At 41.1% G+C, this 20754-nt stretch overlaps 3 protein-coding genes across 7 annotated transcripts in view; 2 read left to right on the top strand and 1 right to left on the bottom strand.

Moving 5' to 3' along the window:
• Positions 1–4605, top strand: part of l1cama (L1 cell adhesion molecule, paralog a) — a 44069-nt gene extending 39464 nt beyond the window's left edge. For 2 of the 4 annotated variants that reach the window (XM_030422898.1, XM_030422894.1), the window contains 3 exons: positions 977–1049; positions 1223–1234; positions 1629–4603. In XM_030422898.1, the coding sequence (XP_030278758.1) occupies positions 977–1049; positions 1223–1234; positions 1629–1872 (329 nt within the window). In that variant the 3' untranslated portion in view covers positions 1873–4603. Of the gene's footprint in view, positions 1–976; positions 1050–1222; positions 1235–1628 lie in introns of all 4 variants that reach the window. The other 2 variants (XM_030422895.1, XM_030422897.1) reach the window with 2 other exon arrangements.
• ribc1 (RIB43A domain with coiled-coils 1) lies at positions 4030–9710 on the bottom strand. Of its 2 annotated transcripts, none has more exons than XM_030422901.1 (8): positions 9433–9710; positions 8715–8933; positions 8359–8576; positions 8120–8234; positions 7713–7831; positions 6992–7117; positions 5028–5194; positions 4030–4869 (listed from the first exon to the last, which is right to left on the bottom strand). In XM_030422901.1, exons 2-8 carry the CDS (start codon positions 8911–8913, stop codon positions 4788–4790), a joined length of 1026 nt encoding a protein of 341 aa, XP_030278761.1. In that variant the 5' UTR covers positions 8914–8933; positions 9433–9710; the 3' UTR covers positions 4030–4787. The 2 variants fall into 2 exon arrangements, with proteins under 2 accessions (XP_030278761.1, XP_030278760.1); XM_030422900.1 differs by having other exon boundaries at positions 4698–4869; positions 6881–7117; positions 9433–9706.
• A 41-nt stretch (positions 9711–9751) lies between these two features.
• LOC115584935 (structural maintenance of chromosomes protein 1A) lies at positions 9752–20481 on the top strand. The gene is made up of 26 exons (XM_030422899.1): positions 9752–10191; positions 10793–10981; positions 11425–11537; positions 11930–12133; positions 12524–12762; positions 12856–13114; positions 13363–13503; positions 13596–13678; positions 13792–13891; positions 14259–14366; positions 14491–14676; positions 15131–15310; positions 15413–15559; positions 15758–15895; positions 15987–16103; positions 16190–16296; positions 16387–16528; positions 16643–16788; positions 16898–17051; positions 17144–17251; positions 17471–17627; positions 17752–17906; positions 18055–18206; positions 18340–18409; positions 18517–18627; positions 19590–20481. The coding sequence occupies exons 1-26, from the start codon at positions 10083–10085 to the stop codon at positions 19668–19670; spliced, it is 3696 nt and encodes a 1231-aa protein (XP_030278759.1). The 5' UTR covers positions 9752–10082; the 3' UTR covers positions 19671–20481.
• Positions 20482–20754: the final 273 nt, after the last annotated feature.

Here is a 20754-nt window from a genome sequence, read left to right as displayed (position 1 = left end):
GCAATGAATGTTAGGCATTCATCAGCAGAGATTACTCAACTGTTGATGAATACAAAATGGTAAAGGCTTTGAACAGCTATTTTTCTGTTTCTTTTTAAGAATGTCCTATACCCGGTCGTCCTTCTAAGGCTGTTTCCACGGACAATACAATGTTAGACTACTGCTGAGTCACGCTCTAAACAAGCTCAGTGGGTAACATTGAACTGTCTGGAGCCATAAAGCTGTCTGATAATGAAAACGACACTGCGGTAGAAATAGAAGCCAAGCACTTACAGTAATGCACCGCAGTAAACAAGATTATTATTACTGGAAAGAATTAAATAAGATTGCACCATGTTTAAAATTCTGCCCAAACAGCTCCCGGTGTGATCCATGCAGTGGATTCAACTTCAAGTGATCGGCCAGTTTTCACTAGTCCAACTTTCCTCCCAGCAGCACTCACATCAAACATGTAGTGAAACATACCTCGGAGCCTGCGCTTCCTCACTGTGATAATGAAAAAGAGAGGCTTTACCCCAAAAAGGACTGCAAAATATGAATCACAAACCAAAAGAGGAACTGCAGCCTGCAGGTCACCGTCTGCCTGGTCAGTGGAAAGCACCAGCCTTTTATCTCTTTCCTCCTGAGAGAGAAACACGTGGCTGGCTCCTTTTAAGTAGACCTTATAGTCTGTGCTAAAAGCAAGGATTCATTGATTAATAAATGCGACCATTCTGACTAATTAATTATTAAAGTGTTTTGAATTTTAAGAGTAATTTTCGTAGCGGTAATTACTACGCTGAAAGTCACTTGAGAAATCCACATAAATCAACAGGTTGTGCCTACAGATCAGGCCGAATCTTTTTATCTTCTTTTTTTCCACTTGGTGTTATCTCGCCGTGCGACAGAATGTCATTATCCATGTCTGAGACAGTGGCTTAGAGAGAAACATGGATGAGATCTTCCTGATAATAAAATCCAATAATCTCCTCCTCAGTGAAAGATAAAGAAGAGGGCCCGATGGACTCAGAAGCGCGGCCTATGAAGGATGAGACTTTTGGAGAGTACAGGTTTGTCATCTGAATGCACATCGTCTCTTTCAGTGTTACATTATGTTCCTGCGGATCATTTCAATTCTGAATCCTGGCACAGCCCTGACTCCCTTGGCACTGTTTGGTTTTGCTAACCCTTTGTGTTCCTTTCATTGTCCCTCTTCTCCCCAATGCTTGCCTCTGCTATGCAGATCTCTAGAAAGGTATGCTGTGCTGTGATTTGCTATCCCAAACCGGCTTTTTTATTATCCCAAAGCCTTTTGTACCGTCTGACTGCCCTGTATCTTTGGTGTAATCATGGTGAAATGTATTACCTTTATTATTGTTTAATCTGCTGACTATTGTCCTGGAAATGAACGTTAGAAACTGAAAAATGGCAATCAGAATATCCTATAGCTCAATGTGCTGTCATAGATAGTCTTATTTTGCCAAACCAAAAATAATCCATTTAATTATAATGTAGGTAGTAATTTTTCACATCCTAGAACTTAAAAATGACTTAAAAGTTGCAATTATACTGTTAGAACTGTTGCCCTTCTCATATTCCAGCATGCCTCTTTATAATATGTCTTGCTTTGACCTCTTCTGTGCTCTCAGTGACCTCGAGGAGAAGCGCACAGCCAGCCTGCCGTCCCTGGGCGAGGAGAGCAAGCTATGCAGCGAGGACAACCTGGACTTCAACGGCAGCAGCGCCATCACCACGGAGCTCAACCTGGACGAGTCCCTGGCCAGCCAGTTCAGTCGGCCCAGCGAGGGGCCAGGAGACAACTCCCCGCTCAACCCCACCACAATCACTCCAGCCACCAATGGCATGCCCAACTCAGTCACCATCCTCGATTAACCCCCCACCCCCACCATCTGCCGTGGAACCATCAGACCAAAACATGTCAACACATACGTGCCCATACGCTCCTGTTCCCTACTGACTCGCTGATCCGTAATTTAACGACCAATACACAATCAATATATTGACTATTCAGATGCATCTGGCCGTCATCTGATCGACCGGACTTTTTTGACCAAAGGAGTGTCCAAAGTAGTGGACAATGTGATACAAGTCTGACTGACCTGATGATGTCCTTTGACCCCCCTCACCCTCCTTTACCTGTGTGGTTTACAGCAGAGCTTAATGACTAACATTCATTTCTCTCCCTTTCCTTTCTTTTGTTTCTCTCCGCAAACAACTCTATAGAAAGATAAATAACAGAATGTTGTACAGGTAGACATATCGGAGGGATCGTAGGTGTGGTCCCATAGAGATGCAGAGTCGTGCATTGAAGGAGGAGGATGATGGTAGAGCCTAGTGTGGGGGAACAGACGGCACACGCTGCTGTAAAAAAGTCTTGAGTCTTAGATATGAATCATTCCTTATATGATTTCGCTCGTGTTTTGTACGTCTAACGCCATTTGATGTCTAAGATTGTACTCGCCAATGACATTTTTTATTATTTTTATAAATGAGTTTTAATACAAAACATCCTTTTTGTTATCTTTAATTTATATCATCACTTTTTTACATTGTTTTCTACACCATTTGTTGGAGAGAAAAAAACAACTTCTCTTTATTGACACATTTCATAGATAAACGTTGTTTTAATTGAAACTAAGTGAAGCCAAGTTTCTTACTATAACATTGGATGCATTATGGGAACTTGCTGCGAAAATGCTGAGTAGCATCTGGTGTATATAGCTGCATCTACATCTATCTATTTAGCCATAATACAGTATTATAGATATGTACATGCTCCTTCTAAGTTCCTGTGCCTGCTGGGTCTGCATAGATCACCAGATCGATGTCATTACTCTCTCGCCTTCCCACCAGAAGTGTAATGTCATTATTGGAGATGATATTGTAATTTTTTGTGTCGAGACCTATGTGTAGCTTTCTGTATCTCTGTCCTTGTCTCTTTCTAGACTGTATTAAAAACATTGTTGTCTCTAATTAACAATCTTTTCATACCTGTCCATCTCATGCCACACAAACTGTTTGAGGGAGCAGTATTTATGTATATTTACAGATCAGAGAGTGGAAACATTCTCAAGGTTTTATTTTCAGACACTCATCAATGCAAGTGTATACTGCAGACAGGCGTGATGATGTATAATAAAGGCAAGCAGTTGGTATTTACATCAAACACAGAGAATGTATTCTTTTTAAAAATGGGCATGTAAATTGTATTTTACATGCCACTGATGAACACAGTTTTGAGCTTCAAAGTACCGGAGAGATAACAGTGGTTATGAAAAGACCTGTAAGGCCCGTTTCCCCCCCCCCCCCCCCCACAGAATGTAAATACAACCCTTACAGTTGTTTTGATGATCCCAACCATGTTTGTTATAAAAATGTGAAAAATGTGCAGGTTTGAAACCACCTAATTTTAAAATGTTGCATTTTCCTTCTTTGTACTGTTGCTATGAATTCAAGCTTTCCGTTTTTGACTAACAATTGCAGTGAGATTTGGCTGTTTTAGCAAAAATAGTTCATAGTTGAGGAAAAAAATAAAAATAAAAATGGGAGAAAATAAAAGATCCACATTTGTTCTGTAGATGTTTGCAAACATTTTAAAATTTGAAAAAACAAAAACAAAAAAAAAAACGTGTACATTAGTGTCATTTAGTGATAGTAGTAGTTACATTACGATGAAAGCTAAGATTGCGTTCATGCCCATAACCATCCAGCGATGCATCGCAGCGCAGTGAATATCTGTGGAGTTTTTGTCTGATGCAGTTATGAGAGGCGGGGATGCAGCAGGTCAGTTTGTGCATACCACAGGGAGTACCTATATGCAACGTTGCTGCCTCAGTTCTCTCTGTTCAAATAAAAGCTTGACACTGGCCAAACATCACCTGACAGTCCCTGAGGTAAAGCTTACGGGACGTCTAAAAAGGCCAATGGCAGTGAAGCAGGTGTGTGTAAGCTCCCTGTTGTTGGTTATTCAGACACACTCAGGACAAATAAAGCTTTTAAAAAAGAAAAAAATCTATTTTCATACAGGAGCGGTGAATGACACAAAATATGCCAATATTCTAACTTGACTATCTGCTGCTAAACATCTGTGTTTGTCAGTGTTCGGGGCAAATGTTAGCTTTGAATGAGGAATGAGTGCACACACACAGATACTCACTCGACTGCCACTCACTCTTTGCTTTTCATGTGTCGAGGGGAAAGCTGAGGATGCTGGCCTTTGCTTTTCCACTGCTGTCCCCCCCCCTCCTTTTTTTTATAGTGAAAAGATAAAAACCTCTTAAAAAAGTGGATTGGTTTGTTTAGAGAAGCATCTTCAGAACTCAGACAAGCAGATTTAAAACAACAATGCCTGAATGGGAGGGGAGGGAGAGAACATAGGGGTGGAAGGGAGTGCCCGAGTGTAGATGTGCCTCTCTGTGTTGTGTGGGGTGCACAATTAGCACAATGGAACTGGTGGTATCTATATGTATCATGGGGTGAACAACATGTCGGATGGCGTTGGGTGGATTTGTACCACACGTGGGGCCAATATAACTGTAACTGCATTATGAATCTACCACTGTAACTGGATATATGACTGAAAAATAAAGTACGTGGAACAATCTGTATCAAAAAGGGTTCCTTTGTTGTCATCAGTATCTGCCGATCAACTCAAGGCATATGTGTACGTTGTAAGCAGGAAGTATTGATCACTCAGGTTCAATTCACATTCAGTGCGAGAACAACAATCAATAGATTTTATTAGCACATTGTCACAGGAGGATAAGCCTGTGTAAGGTCTGCAGTGGTCAGCGGGAGCTGGTGTTGAATTGATTAAAGTAGCTCTTGGTGGGTTTGTTGGTGTAGAGCTTCTTGTTCAGGTACTCCTGACTGTGGCAGACAGAGACACAAATAAACACAAGGTGAGTAAATATTTCCAAGAAAATGACTGAATTCTACCGAAGAGTGCTAAATCACCTTCTCCTAAAATACATTTGCTGACTACTGCCTGAATAGTTGGCGTAAGTATGTCTGTGTGCTGTACTCACTATGCCTGCTGCTCTCTGGCCAGCTGCACATTATAGCGGTCTGTTTGAATATTCTTCTCTCTCCTAAACTCTGCTGCTCTCCTCTCCTCCTCCTCTGCTTCTCTGGTCAGCCTCAGAAGCTGGAGTTCCCTGGCTGCATCCTGAGCCTTCTCAGCTTCACGTTGTCTCTAAAGATGTACAAATAAAACAATTCTCAATGCAGAACCTGAGGAGATTTGACATGTGGGATACCAGGTTTAAAAAATTATTTCAAAAAAAGTTTTCTTTCAAACCCAGGGACCTGGCCAAAAAGGTTGCAAGATAAAATTGAGGTGTGCCAACATGGCTAATAGGATAAATCATTTTTCTGCAACACATACATTTTTTTCTGGCACTTCAGTTAAAAAAACAGAAAAAGAAAGAAACCTTTAAAACAATTTAAGAAGGGATGATACTAGGGATGCACAATAATGATAACGTGATGTCGGTATTGGCCAATAAAGGCTTAAAAATGAGATAGTGACAACGGCCTGAAATTAATATTTCTACCCATACATGGACAGGCCGACAACATAAAACTTTAAATATGAGCATGTGTTGCAAACCCATAAACTAAATAGTTTTTCTTAATTTGACAGTGAATGTGTCCTTATTTATTAGCAATGCAGACTTGATGTTCTGTTATCAATTAGGTCTAAAAGGAATGTGCATATATCAGTATCAGCATTGGCAAAAATCCAATATTGTGCATCCATAACACCCCTGTGGTCACAACCTTTAGAAATATGCAACCTGTGAGGACAGTTTCACAAATAATCATAGACATGGATGACAAATTGAAGGTAAATCCTGAATAAATTAGTGGAGATAGAAAATACATTCAGATCCATAAAGGTCAGTGAAGTTTGTCCTTTAATTGTCACCAATTTATGCTCCAATTTTAAGTAGTTGCATGTAGGGATGGAAATCTTAAGCAGTTTCTTTAATTGATACTCAGCTGCCATAAATATCCCTTATTGGTTTAATTGTTAACAACATATAACATATGAATATAATTAAACACTGATGACATGATCTCTGTCTGATGTGAAATCCGACTAGGCTACATTGGGCCTTAACAGAACAGATTAAGTAAACATGTAGCTAATTGAATGATTAAATAAATTACACAAAATAATGACTTCATTCTAATTGCAGAGCTCCCATCTATCATTATTCAGAACTGCCAACAAAATCCAAACCATATGGAGGCTCCTAAATGGCTCAAATGTATTAGTTTGTATAGTTTGTAATTTCTGTATTCATTAAATGACAAATCACTTCAATTTCAATTAACATTTTCTCCTGTCACGATTGTCAGTTTAAACATTTTAAATCAGCTCAATTCTTAACAAAGATCAATTGATAAATAATTGGTCGTAAAAAGACCAATATGTGTAATCGTCCATCTCTCGAACTCATACTTTAAAGTAGTATGTATGGGGCAGCATAATACCAGATTAACCACTAACTGATGCTAACTGTAGCTGCTGTAGGTTAGTTTGCTCAGTTAGCTCGATTAGCTCGGTTAGCTGTTTTGGTCTATACTGGGAGCTGGGAGGGTTATTACAAGAAAAGATGGGCAGGAGCCAGCGGTTTAGCATGCTAAATTCGGTAAATATCACTACAACACAACAGACGTCTTCACATTCTGTCAGTAGTTTTTAGTTAATTTTGGAGCATTTGAAACTTAAATTCCTACATATTGTACCTTTAACATCCATGTTGTGAGTTTGGAAGGAATTTTGCAAAAAGGGTAGAGCTGAAGTAGAGCAGAGTGAGAGGCGAGTGTGTGTATGGAAACTGCATTGTCTTTTATAAAGTGACACCAGTACCTGTCCCTGAAGACGCTGTTCTTCTCTCTCCCTGTGGATGGCGCTCAGCTGTTCGGGACTCATCCCCTTCCACCTGTCTATGAGAACCCGGGGCGGCCTCCCTCCTCCCACCTCTTTCTTCGCTGCCTCTGCACACTCTGTCATCATGTCAGACGTCAGTGTGTGCAACAACTCTGCAAGGTTCTCCCTTTCCTCCCTCCTGCGCTGCTCCTTCAGTGTCTCTGCCTGCTCTGTAGCCTGTGGGGGGGGGGAAAGGAAGTGGTAACACTGATCCACAGACAGTTGATTGAACATGCCCTGGATGATTAGAATAGCATCCTCTAATATGTGGTTACTTCTAGCATAGAGCCAAGACTCAGCCATATGGTAAACGTCCCCCAGAGAGATCCACTCTGTCAGTGTTATTTGCCCGTGCATTACGCATGCGAGTGGTTATTAGAGAAACCACATAATTGTCGTGAAAAATAGCACGACCTGAAGGACTTATAATGATGCCTCCCAATGGAGGTTTGAGCTGAGTGCATTCAGGCAAATGAAAGGGAGAGCTAAATGGCTGCTTCTAAAAAACCGACAGGGCCCACGCACCCATCAAAGCAGTGCAACCATCCAGTTGCTTGGTACAAACTAATATGATGGCTACCTTCCTGCAGCAAGTGCGTGTGCACGCATCACTTAACATTTTCAATTAGCGATTTTAATTCCACAGTCCCACCTGAGAACAGCACGTCAGAGCTCCAACCCCCATTGGATTTCGCTGTGAGCCTCCACATCAGCGGGTGGCATGTGTGTGCATCTGTGTGTCCATCTGTGTGTGCACATGCATGTACTGTACCAGAGCTCGATTGTAGTTGTCGAGCGAGATGCGGGCAGCTTTCTTACAATCCTCCTCGAATGCCTGCAGCTGAACCCCCCTAAGGTCCTGAAGCACCAGCTCTTTGCTCACGAGCACCTCTGTAACACACACGCACGTGTTGGAAATCACTTATTGTGTGTTTTTCACACCTGCAGCAGCCATCTCCCATTGAACAAAGCTCTTCAGCGACACACTCGCACATGCATAATGGCTCTCAGGGATGAGCATCCATCAATGCCACCTGGCAGTAAGAGCTGTGCGTAGGAGTGTGTGATTGTTTGTGCAGGAAAGCATGAAGCATGTGTGTGATTTGCAGAGGCTACAGGGTACACCATGTTAGCTCATCAGTGATCATGGTGTGTGTGTGTGTGCCCGTCTCTTTTCACCTCTGTGCTTGTCTGCCATGTGCTTTCTCTCGTTTAATTCCTTCTGTGCTCGCAGATCTCTTTCTGTCATCTTCATTTGTTCTTTCCTCCTTTGATCCTCTCCAGTTCCCTCTCCCTGTATGTGAAACAAAGACACAGTGGAGGTGGTGCTCAGGAGGTGGTGTGATTATTTATTTAAACCATTCGATAGATTTTGTTTCACTGGTCTTTGATGTACCTGTCCGTTGCACCATGCCTACCTGAAAGATCTGCATACTGGCAGGCCCCAGCTCGCCCTCTGGAATAGTGATGCTTATTGCCCCCTTCAGGCCACACTTGAGATCAGCATCTCGAGAGTCCTCCACACGCTGATTAGTGGCCCAATACTGGGTCAGGTCAGTGTGCAAAGCTGCCCGCTTCTCTTCTTCATTAATGTCTTGCTGCAGCAGAGCATCATTGTGATACTTTCTCAGCTTATCTGCAATGTAAAGAAAATAAATAGCAAATCAATGCACATTAAAGGTGATTTCATAAATGGAGACAGAATTCCCAATCGGAGACTCAGTAGTCCCTATTAACTCTGAGCCCTCCCTGGCTCTCATCCCATGCAGGTTACCAAAAGCCTTGTCACGTTGCATCTCCATGTGCTGCTGATGCTTTTTCTCCTGAACCTGTTGGTTGAGAGCATCAACATCAATGCCCATCACACGATGCCGGGTGTTGAAGATCCGGGCCTTCCGTGTAGTCTCTGCAGACCTTCGCCTCTCCGCAGCCTTCACTTCGGACTGGTCTACAGGCAAATCCAATTTGTACATTTTCTCAAGTTCAAATGAGCCTAAAGAGGGGAGACACAACAAGACAACCCTGGTTATGATGGCTTGTGGAAAGAAATGATTGCAATTTGAATGAATTAACCTGATGAATTCATCTTAAAGGTGCACTATGTAGTCTTGCGGATGAAATTCTAATCGGAAGAGAAAGATCTTTGTTGACTGTTTTTTTTTTTGTAATGTCTAAACAAACTCAATTTGTTTTCATGACTGAATAAGCTGAATAAACAAACTTGACCTTAAAGGACAGCACAGTTTCATACGTGATACTGTTTACTTTGTTTATACTTGGCAGACCCTGTCACCTTTCTAGCCACAAACTGTTTTCTGGGACCTTATTTTCCTCTGATAACACTGTCTTTTACAGAGACATAAACAATTATCAGAGAGTATAATCAAAGCGAATGACAGTGAAATCAACTCTACAGGCAAAAAATAAATACAAATAAATGATGAATACACAATAAAGGATAATAGAGATAAGGATTTCAAAGCAGCACTTACCTCTGACGTTGGATGTGGATTAATTAGATCACTTTTTTGGGGGGATTTTGGGTCCAGGTTTCACTTCAGTCAATGAAGCTGTTATGCTATTCGAGTAACGTTACTGTTGTGTTTGAAGGTACGGTAACCATGGCAACATATCAATTTGCCGCTGCACGCTTTATTTAACATAAATCCCAACAGCGAGTCGTGCACATGTAAGAAAAGGCTAAAATTAACACAATGTATTGTTTGCTGACATACTTTAATGTTCTTGATGAAGTATTAGGCACAATCCAGGGAGGCTCGTAAAAAAAGCCATTCCTACACGAGTTCTCGCGATAAACTGTGGGGTTTCGTGTCTCGCGCGCTCGACGGTCTTCCTGTCGGATTGTAAAATGGCGCATTGTTGTCACCACCGCATCGCGTCTTTCTGATTACGATTATGAATATATTTAGACTCCTAAACTAAATATGCACTTCATAATGTGACTTGTGCGTAGGCCAGCAACAGACGGAACAGAGAGGTTTATTCATTTGCGTGCATGCTTCGTCTTTGAGCTCGCTTGTCCGGTAGACATCGGTTGTTAGCATTAGCTAGCTAAAATTTTATTAGCTGGCTGATATTCAGTGCAGTTTTTTTGCAAAACAGCTGCACAAATATAACGAAGATGGGTTATTTAAAGCTGATAGAGATCGAAAATTTCAAGTCGTACAAGGGAAGACAGATCATCGGACCTTTTCACAAGTTTACTGCAATCATCGGACCCAATGGATCTGGTATGTTATGATTGCAAATAAAAGCTCACGGCTAATGTAAAATGCAAGCTGCTTGCTAGCAGTGCCTAGCGGTAAACAGTGCAGCAATACACCGCTGTCTAGATATCACAAATTTGAGTTTACACATGCAGTTTATGTTTGTGTTGTGCATCTGACAGCATTTTCACAGCCTACTCTTACAGTTATTCAACTTCACCGTTCTGAATTCTGATATTTATGTCAATGTTAGTTGTGTTATGGTTTGTGACTATAAACTAGCAATGTTGTGAGAGTGCAGATCAAATTATTTGTTGTGCACATGACTTTGTGTAAAGGTTAAATATCACATTGCTTCCTTTTTTTTCCGAGCAGTTTGTCATCCAGGTAATCACAGATGGGTTATATCCAGCGTGATTTACAATGACACGACTCACTTTTTAATGATCTGATGTGACTCGGCACCACTTTGACATAGACTGAACAAACAATGACTTTAACTGAAATGTAGTCGTTATAAAGGTCATAAAGTTAAAACGTAGATTGTTCAGTTAAATCTGCATTCTGTAGTCTCATGTTAAAGTTGCATAGAAATCTAATATAAATCTGAATGCTGTTGTTATAGGAAAGTCCAACCTTATGGATGCCATCAGTTTCGTGCTGGCAGAAAAGACCAGCAACCTGCGTGTGAAGACTCTGAAGGATCTAATCCATGGAGCACCTGTAGGGAAACCAGCTGCCAACAGAGCCTTTGTAAGCATGGTGTACCAGGAGGATAACGGAGAGGAGCGGTCCTTCACAAGGGTCATCATTGGTATGAACTGCCATTCAAGGTCATACTACATTGTATGATTCAGTTACTTTATTAACTAATAAATATGTTTCTATTAATTTCTGTCACTTGAACCGGCAATAAGAAGGCATTAACTTTGCTGTTCATGTATTCAGTGTGCTTTCCAGTTTATCCAAGTTCAAGGAATTGAATTTGAAGTAATGCAACACATGATAAATTGTTCTAATGTCCCATGAGGGCTTCAGTAAGCTCATATTTTTAAGTATAGCTGCACAATATTTTTAAACATTGCCATAACAACCAGCAAGTACTCGTTTTTGAAAATTAGGCATCTTTACATTTTATTGTACAGCCCTCTATTTTATGACAATAAAACATACAGCCATGAAGCGTCTTGTATGTGGTTTAATAAGCATGTTTACATTTTTTAATTTCTTTTAATGTGCATATTTTGTGTGTTTCAGGTTCCTCTTCTGAGTACCGCATCAACAGCAAGGTGGTGAGCTTGCCAGAATACAGTGAAGAGCTCGAAAAACTTGGTATTTTGATCAAGGCTAGGAACTTCTTGGTCTTCCAGGTGAGACTGAAATCCTAGTAATCACTATCATTATAATGTATTCATTTATGTTCTTTAATACTTCTGTGCTAGACCACAGGGTAGACTTTTTTGCTTTGCAGTAACTCAGTACAGTTTGTAGGTGTTGTTCTGCATGATTTTACCATGCTATTGCATGTGTTAAATAAAAATTGCACAAATGTAACTGAAAGTATGAATCACTAATGATTAAGGCTAGCTTTGTTTTCTTTTCACGCCAGTACTCTTTGGAGTGTGGTTAATGTAGCCATACAGGTGCCCTCAATGAGCATCACAGATTGAAGTGCAACTCAGCCAGTAAGAGCAGAGACACTGATGCTGTTTGTAGTTCCTATTGGCAGCCCCTGTTTCATCTGTGCTTATTTTCCCACTAGGGAGCTGTGGAGTCTATTGCCATGAAGAACCCCAAGGAGCGTACCGCTCTGTTTGAGGAAATCTCTCGTTCTGGAGAGCTGGCACAGGAGTATGACCGCAGGAAGAAGGAGATGGTGAAAGCAGAGGAGGACACGCAGTTCAATTACCATCGTAAGAAAAACATTGCTGCTGAGCGTAAAGAAGCCAAGCAAGAGAAAGAGGAGGTATGTACAGTGCGCTCAGTCTAAATGCAGTATATCTGGAATTACATTTCTATCTACTTGTGTCCTGTTTGGATTAGAAATTAAGTGCTTTCATGTAACTTTTTGCTCCATAAGTTTAAAGTGTGATCATTGTGCCTCACAAGGAAATTATTTTGCAGCAGGATGCTACAAAAACACAAAAAACATGACTTACTGCATATTTTGTGTTATCTCTCTTATGTTGGGTTAGGGTTAGATTCAACTTCACTGTCACTGCACTGTAGTGAGACAGTGAAATGCAGTATTTGTCTATAACCTATTTTTATTGTTTTGAAACTTCCCTGTATAAACAAGGACCCGTATACAAAATAATGTACTTTATCACACAAACTGTTCCAATTGTTCCACCAGGCGGAGCGCTACCAGCGTCTGAAAGACGAAGTGGCCAGGGCCAGCGTTCAGCTTCAGCTCTTCAAGCTGTACCACAACGAGACTGAGATCGAGAAGCTGAACAAAGAGCTCGGACAGCGGAACAAGGAGATTGATAAGGATCGTAAAAAGATGGACCACGTGGAAGAGGAGCTGAAGGATAAGAAGAAGGAGCTGGGTAGACTGATGAGGGAGCAGCAGACCATTGAGAAAGAAATCAAGTAAGAGACAATCACAGCTCACTTACTGACCTGCTGTGAATCTAATGCTTTTTAAAACTGAGCACTTTGTTAAACACTTAACTTTGCCCACAGAGAAAAAGACTCTGAGTTGAACCAGAAGAGGCCGCAGTACATCAAGGCCAAAGAGAACACTTCACACAAGATCAAGAAGCTTGAGGCAGCACGTAAATCATTGCAAAATGCCCAGAAGATGTACAAGAAACGTAAGGGGGACATGGATGAGCTGGATAAAGAGATGAAGGCAGTGGAGCTAGCCAAGCAGGAGTTTGAGGAGCGCATGGAGGAGGAGGCGCAGAGCCAGGGCCAGGACCTCACCCTGGAGGAAAACCAGGTCTGATGTCAGAATATTGTACACATTTAAGAGCTACTCTATTCATTTTGAGGAATTTGTTATTTATAGGATTTTGTTGCGATAAAACTGAAATACTGGCATGTGAACAAAAATGTAAATGTACCTTCCAACCTATTTGAATATATTCTTGTATTGCAAAATCTTTGTTGTGATATCATGAAATCAGATCAATCTTACAATATAGATGCTTTTGCGTGATCTGATTTTTCTCTCGTCTTTGTGTCCAGGTCAAGCAGTACCATCGTTTGAAGGAGGAGGCCAGTAAACGTGCTGCCACACTGGCACAGGAGCTGGAGAAGTTCAACCGCGACCAGAAGGCCGACCAGGATCGCCTCGACTTGGAGGAGAGGAAGAAAGTGGAGACAGAGGTACATAAGATAATTATGGCAGCAAGTCTGCCTGTGCCAGAATAAATTGATTTTTTCTGATGTGAACCATGTATTTTGTCGTTTCTCTCCAGGCCAAAATCAAACAGAAGATCCGTGAAATTGAGGAAAACCAGAAACGTATTGAGAAGTTAGAGGATTATATTTCCACCAGCAGGTATGCTGCTCTCATCTTTTCAATGTTTTTACAGAACTGTGTTGAGCTTATTGATTTCATAGGTTTCTCCATTATACTCCTTCATCACACACTTTTGTCTTGTTACCCCTCAGGCAGTCACTCGACGAGCAGAAGCGCATGGAGGAGGAACTGACAGAGGAGGTGGAAAGCGCCAAGCGGAGAATCGATGAAATCAACATGGAGCTAAACCAGGTACTCAATAGAATCTGTGTACTGTAGTTGTTAGAGATGTTTCTCTAACAAGACCTTGAGTTTATGTTTGCATGGAGCATCTATAGCTAACCTGTCTGTGGAAGTGAGCAGCAGAAAACTACATTTCTTCGTGTGAATCAGTAGACGTTTGCAGAAAATGTCACATATCGGGGAAAAGCACCCGCGTGACTAATAAAATAAATGATGGGTAGGTGTGCCAGTAATCCATGCCAGTGGGCCAGCATGCACAATACTGGGGAATGGCTTTGGCACTCCCTGTTGTTAATGTTATTAGTGTTTGACAAGTGAAAATGTCAGCTGTGAAACAGTCCATAACGAATCCTATTATTATTGGCGTTTGCTGTAGGTAATGGAGCAGCTGGGAGACGCCAGAATCGACAGGCAGGAGAACAGTCGCCAGCAGCGCAAGGCCGAGATCATGGAGAGTATCAAAAGACTCTACCCTGGCTCTGTGGTAAGGCTATTGTGGCAGTATTCAGTACAACAGTGATTAATGTTCGCTATATTTAATAAAAGTGTTCAATAAACTCAGAATTTTGGATGTGTAATAAAAACATTCCTACTCTGTCTTTCCTCAGTATGGCCGTCTAATCGATCTGTGCCAGCCCACTCAAAAGAAGTATCAGATCGCTGTGACCAAAGTGTTGGGCAAAAACATGGACGCAATCATTGTTGACTCGGAGAAGACTGGCAGAGATTGTATTCAGTACATCAAGGAGCAGAGAGGAGAGCCTGAGACCTTCCTCCCTCTCGACTACCTCGAGGTGAATACAAGCGCTACTTGAAAGTCTTTTAAGGGTGTATCACAAAATTAAGTGAAAATGTCAAATTTAAACAAACTCTATAAAGAAGAGGCTTATGTCAGAAGTATTAATTCAAGTGGAACTACATTTGTAGCAAGATTGAATTTGCCTTAAAGCGTCCTTAATCAGTCTTTCACTGCTGATGAACATCCACATAATTTGTATTAGTTCATTTCAGAGCCACTAATTGAAATACCATTAATTTGAGTGTTAGTTTACAAGCTTTGACAGCCACTTATTTTAAGTCTCACGCTATTAATTTCTTGCTCAATAATAGGCATCAGTTTTTCTGCTGTTATGCCTCACACACACACGCACATACACACACTCAAAAAATGTAAACTCAAAGGGAATTTTAAATAGCTTTATTTTAAAACATTCCATAATTGTTTTGGGTTTTTTTGTCTCGTCAAAGGTGAAACCGACAGACGAGAAACTGAGAGAGCTGCGAGGAGCCAAACTGGTCATCGATGTCATTCGCTACGAACCTCCTCACATCAAGAAAGCCCTCCAGTATGCATGTGGCAACGCCCTGGTCTGTGAGAATGTGGAGGATGCACGAAGGATTGCTTTTGGAGGGCCGTACAGACACAAGGTACTTCACTTCATTTAGGTCATTGACTGAAGATGGAAATGTGGTAGGTGTGAACATTTGTCTGTTTCCCTACCTAACCTCTCCTTTTGTCCTTGTGTCTAGACGGTAGCCCTGGACGGTACTCTGTTCCAGAAGTCTGGAGTCATCTCTGGAGGAGCCAGTGACCTGAAGGCCAAGGCCAGGCGCTGGGATGAGAAGGCAGTGGACAAGCTCAAGGAAAAGAAAGAAAAACTCACAGAAGAGCTCAAGGTAATTTTAAATTACAAGTACCTCAAGTAAGGAGGTTGAGGTGTCCTGATAACTAACAAATAAGAGGAAAAGCACAATGATGTTTGGATCCCCTGAATAACTCTGAATGTCGTTTTTGATCTGTTTTGACTGACAACATTTTTATGGATTGTCAATCAAGGAAAACTCGCTACCATTTCTACTGGTTTTTCTTTGTAGGAGCAAATGAAAGCCAAGAGGAAGGAGGCTGAACTGCGGCAGGTGCAGTCTCAGGCCCACGGTCTTCAGATGAGACTCAAGTACTCCCAGAGTGATCTTGAACAGACAAAAACCCGCCACCTGTCCCTCAACATGCAGGTACAGTCTGGCTACACCTCAGTGTCTCTTCCCTGTTCATAATTTCCGTGGCAACTGGTGCTTTAAAACCTGTTTCATTTGTGTCATGCAGGAGAAGTCTAAGCTAGAGAGCGAACTGGCGAACTTTGGCCCTCGCATCAACGACATCAAGAGGATCATCCAGTCCCGCGAGAGGGAGATCACTGACCTGCGAGACCGCATGAATCTGGTGAGACTGACACAAAGTGAGCTCCATTTTGAAGCACTTCTATGTTGCATTTCACCAATATCAGTATAAATGTATTTGCTTTCCAGGTGGAGGATGAGGTGTTTATTGAGTTCTGTAAGGAGATTGGAGTGAGGAACATCAGAGAGTTTGAGGAGGAGAAGGTGAAGAGGCAGAATGAGATTGCAAAGAAGCGGTGAGTTTAGCAATAAGTCAGTTCTCGTACACATTGTTAGTTATCTTGTTGCAGGTGTAATCCAACAATACATGCTTTTTTTTGCTGCAGTCTTGAGTTTGAGACCCAGAAGACCCGTCTGGGTATCCAGGTAGACTATGAGAAGAATCAGCTGAAGGAGGACCAGGAGAAAGTCATGATGTGGGAGCAGACTGTCAAGAAGGACGAGGCTGAAATAGAGCGACTCAAGAAGGTGAAAACATCAAGTGAAGGATAAAAACTTAACATATTTATTTTGTCCTTTATTTTGTTTTCATGTGAAGTTAATGCTCACCTGTTTGTCTTTCTGTCATTTTTCTTCTTGTAGGAGGAGCACAGACACATGAAGATCATTGATGAGACAATGGCCCAGCTACAGGACCTGAAGAACCAGCACCTCACCAAGAAATCAGAAGTCAATGATAAGAACCACGACATGGAGGAGATTCGCAAAAAACTGGGTGGCGCCAACAAGTCAGTGGCTGCAAATACACACACAAACTTCAAAAATTCTCATGTCATGTAAATCTGAATATTACCAAAGAGTCGGTTTGTACTAAAAAAATCTTTTTCTTCCTTCCAGGGAGTTGACTCAGCTTCAGAAAGAGGTTACGGCCATCGAGACCAAACTGGAGCAGAAGCGCAGTGACCGTCACAACTTGCTGCAAGCCTGCAAAATGCAGGACATCAGGTTGCCTCTACGCTCTGGAACAATGGATGATATCAGCCAGGGAGAGGTACACACAAACACGCTTATGCAGGGTCCAACTTTTATACCAGTGGGTCTGAAACGGAAAGTAATCATCCTTCTTTTGTTTTATCCTTCCAGGGGAGCTCCCAGAATGATGAGTCGAGCAGCCAGAGGACGTCTAGCACTGTTCTCGCTAAAGAGGCTCTCATTGAGATCGACTACGGCAACCTATCAGAAGACCTTAAGGTAGTTTGAACACTGCGCACCAATGCCTTTCATTTAAACACTGCAGTTTGATCCTCCCTTTTAGAGTTCGGAAATGTTTAGCAACCATAAACACTTGAACATGTTTAACCATACAAAAACAGAAAAAGAGACATTTACAGCATAGATATGACATTTATGGTTAAAATACGCTTATGAAGTACACTTAAAACGTGTAATATCCTGTTTGACTTCCTAAAGGATGCACTGTCAGAAGAAGAGATCAAGGCAGAGACAAACACACTGCAGCAGCGTCTGAACGAGCAGCAGAGTATCCTGCAGAGGATCAGCGCACCCAACATGAAGGCCATGGAGAAGCTCGAGAGTGTGAGAGACAAGTTCCAGGAGACCAGTGACGGTGAGATGACAGAATAACGGCAGAGGCCGGGATTAAATGAGAGGGATAAAGGAAGTGATGCAGGTTTACAGCACCTTTCTAGAGCTGTAATAATCTCATGGATTTGTTCCTGTCCTCCCCTCAGAGTTTGAGGCCGCTCGTAAGAGAGCCAAAAAGGCGAAGCAGGCCTTTGAGCAGATCAAGAAGGAGAGGTTCGATCGTTTCAATACCTGCTTCGAGTCTGTGGCCACCAACATTGATGAGATCTACAAGGCCCTCTCACGCAACAGTAGTGCTCAGGTATGCCTCAGTGTTCTTTTCCTTTTACAATAACCTGCATACATTCAGTAAATTTTAGCGCATCCATAGATCTTTTACCAACTTTATGTATTAAAGTATTATTATCAAGAGCAAAACCGTTTGCATTGAATGTGTCCCTCCCCTGTAGGCTTTCTTGGGCCCAGAAAACCCAGAGGAGCCATATCTAGACGGCATCAACTATAACTGCGTAGCTCCAGGAAAGAGGTTTAGACCCATGGACAACTTGTCTGGAGGAGAGAAGACTGTCGCAGCTCTGGCACTGCTATTTGCTATTCACAGGTAAAACAACGGAGGAGTAAATAAAAAATAAAAAACATTTTTAAAAAGTCACATAATTCACAGTCACAGAAGTGTTTATTTGCACTGCTTTAAAGTTATTCAATGTTTAAATTTTGTTATTTGTCATCTCTAGCTACAAACCTGCCCCCTTCTTTGTCCTGGATGAGATTGACGCTGCTCTCGACAACACTAACATTGGCAAGGTCTGTTCACAGATGGTGTTTGATTCGGTGGCTTGTGCTTTTTTTTCCAAAAATCAACGCTGCACATTAAATGCAAAAAAACTCATACATCCCTCTGTACCCTCAAGGTGGCCAATTACATCAAAGACCAGTCGGTGCAGAACTTCCAGGCCATTGTCATCTCTCTGAAGGAGGAATTCTACACCAAGGCAGACTCGCTCATCGGTGTTTATCCAGAGGTGTGTTTCTTAATATTGTCTATACAAAATAGAGCCACACAAAAAAAAAAAAAACAAGACAACAAAATTAATTGAAGCCATGAAGCTTTGACAAGTGTATATGTCAGGATATCTGCAGATCTCGAAGGGTATTAAAAAGATTTTAAGGTTTACAAGGTCTTGAGTATTTTAATGCATTTATTGTTTATTATATTAATATATTGTCCTGCCTGTAACGGACAGTAACATTAGCCATGAGGATTTTTTCGATGTAGTTGCAGGCTGTAAGTACAAGTGAAACTGGTGTGACGGTGGATTTTTGCATGCATAAGGGTGTTAAATCCTTTTTGCGTTTGGTTGGTAACATCAGAGCCACTGTAGTGTAGCTGTTTGTAGCCTAAACTTAAATTAGCTTTAATTAAGGATTTTAAATAGGTTAATCCTACCATCAAATTTCTGACACTTGTTAGGGTCTAGGTCTTGTTAATTGATTATTATATAACTTAGAAATTATGTTGTCACCGCTGGGAAGTAATGACAAAACGCTGACGTAAATGTTAATACATTCATATACTTAGTAATGGGTCCTTTCGTTTTATTTTTTCTTTCATTCCATGACGGATATGACTTTGGGAAAGGTATTAAATTGTATTATATGTGGTAATACAAATCTGGAATAGTCAAGTCAGTTTTATTTATGTAGTGCCCAATCACAACAAAAGTTATTTCCTGACACCTCGCAAGACCATATGCTTTAATAAACAGAAAGTTGAGGAAAAACTTTTTTAATACAGCAGACAACTTTCAGAATAGGTTTTAAATTTTAAGTCATATTTGGAAGATCTAATTTAAAACATAATAAACTTGCTAGTAACAACAAAATGTCTTGAGCTGTTAAATAAATGCACATCTGTAACATCTGCTGTATGTAAGAATGAAATATTAAGGGATTTTCTTTCTCTCTTTTTTTTTTCTACTCACAGCAAGGAGACTGTGTCATCAGCAAAGTGCTCACATTTGACCTCTCTCAGTATCCTGATGCCAATCCAAATCCAAACGAATAAGACGAGCACTCCAAACACTGGAAAGTCCATCAGTGACTCTCTCTCGATTGCTAACGTATTCTGTAGTCACAGGTCATGTATCCATTAGGTCCCACATGTTATTTTTTTCCTATTGTTTTTTTTAATGATTATGTATTTTTGAATATGCTAGATTAGTGGATTAGTGAGGTTTTTTTTTTTTTTAGTTGTGGGGGGTCGTTCTTTATAGACAACGACAACCAAGGATGTATGTACATTTATATAAACCAGCCCTTCTCAATTTGGCCGTTTAAGAGTGATTATAATAATCAATAAAAATGTATTTTAATCATGTGAACATGAGAGGGAATCCAACCTTTTTAACAGACTGTAGAATTTGTATCACATGATGAAATGTCCAAGCAACTGTTTGTTCTCAGAGCTTTTATAATGTTCATTGCCCTCCTTTCAACCGCGTGCTACAAAGCATTTGCCTGTCCTCTGTTGTGTGAACTAAAAATGTATTTGCAATTTTCATGTGCTACCTTTTTTTAAAAAGATTAATCAGGAAACTGTTGTTACAGTATGGTGGATACATTCCCACGCGTGATAGCTAAATAAAGCCCCTTAGTTAGCTGCAGCTGGCGGTGCTAAAACGAGATCATGGAGCTTTGTCAAAACTGTCATCAGGAAATTATTTCTATTTGAATAATGACCGTCTGTCTTTATATTCGTCGAGTGATATTCCAAATCGGCATTACGTGAATCAAAAACTCAACATGAGACTTTTCTGTCAAGTCTGTTTTATTGATTGCTCTGCTTCAATAAATAAAATCTGAATTATTTAAGCTCCTTTATTTTGTTTACTTTTTTTACTTAGTAACTAAAGAATGCTCTGTCCCCTCTGTGCATCCATTTTAAGGCACTTCCTTCCCTTTAGTTAAGACCTATAGTACAGAATGTATGTTGCTGCTTTAGTTTCCATTCCATAAGGGGGAGTCTGTGCTTTGCAAGGCAAGACTATTTATAGAGGCTCTCAGTTTTCACACGAACTCCTGCAGGGGGGAGCATCTGAAGCAGGCACCTACCTTCTCCCCAAGGCTCTATCTGCCCCAACTTTCCAGCC

The sequence above is a fragment of the Sparus aurata genome, chromosome 7 (genome assembly GCF_900880675.1).
Source record: "Sparus aurata chromosome 7, fSpaAur1.1, whole genome shotgun sequence".
Classification (NCBI taxonomy): domain Eukaryota; kingdom Metazoa; phylum Chordata; class Actinopteri; order Spariformes; family Sparidae; genus Sparus; species Sparus aurata.
Note: the sequence above shows the minus strand (reverse complement) of the source record. Positions and strands in the feature narration are given on the sequence as shown.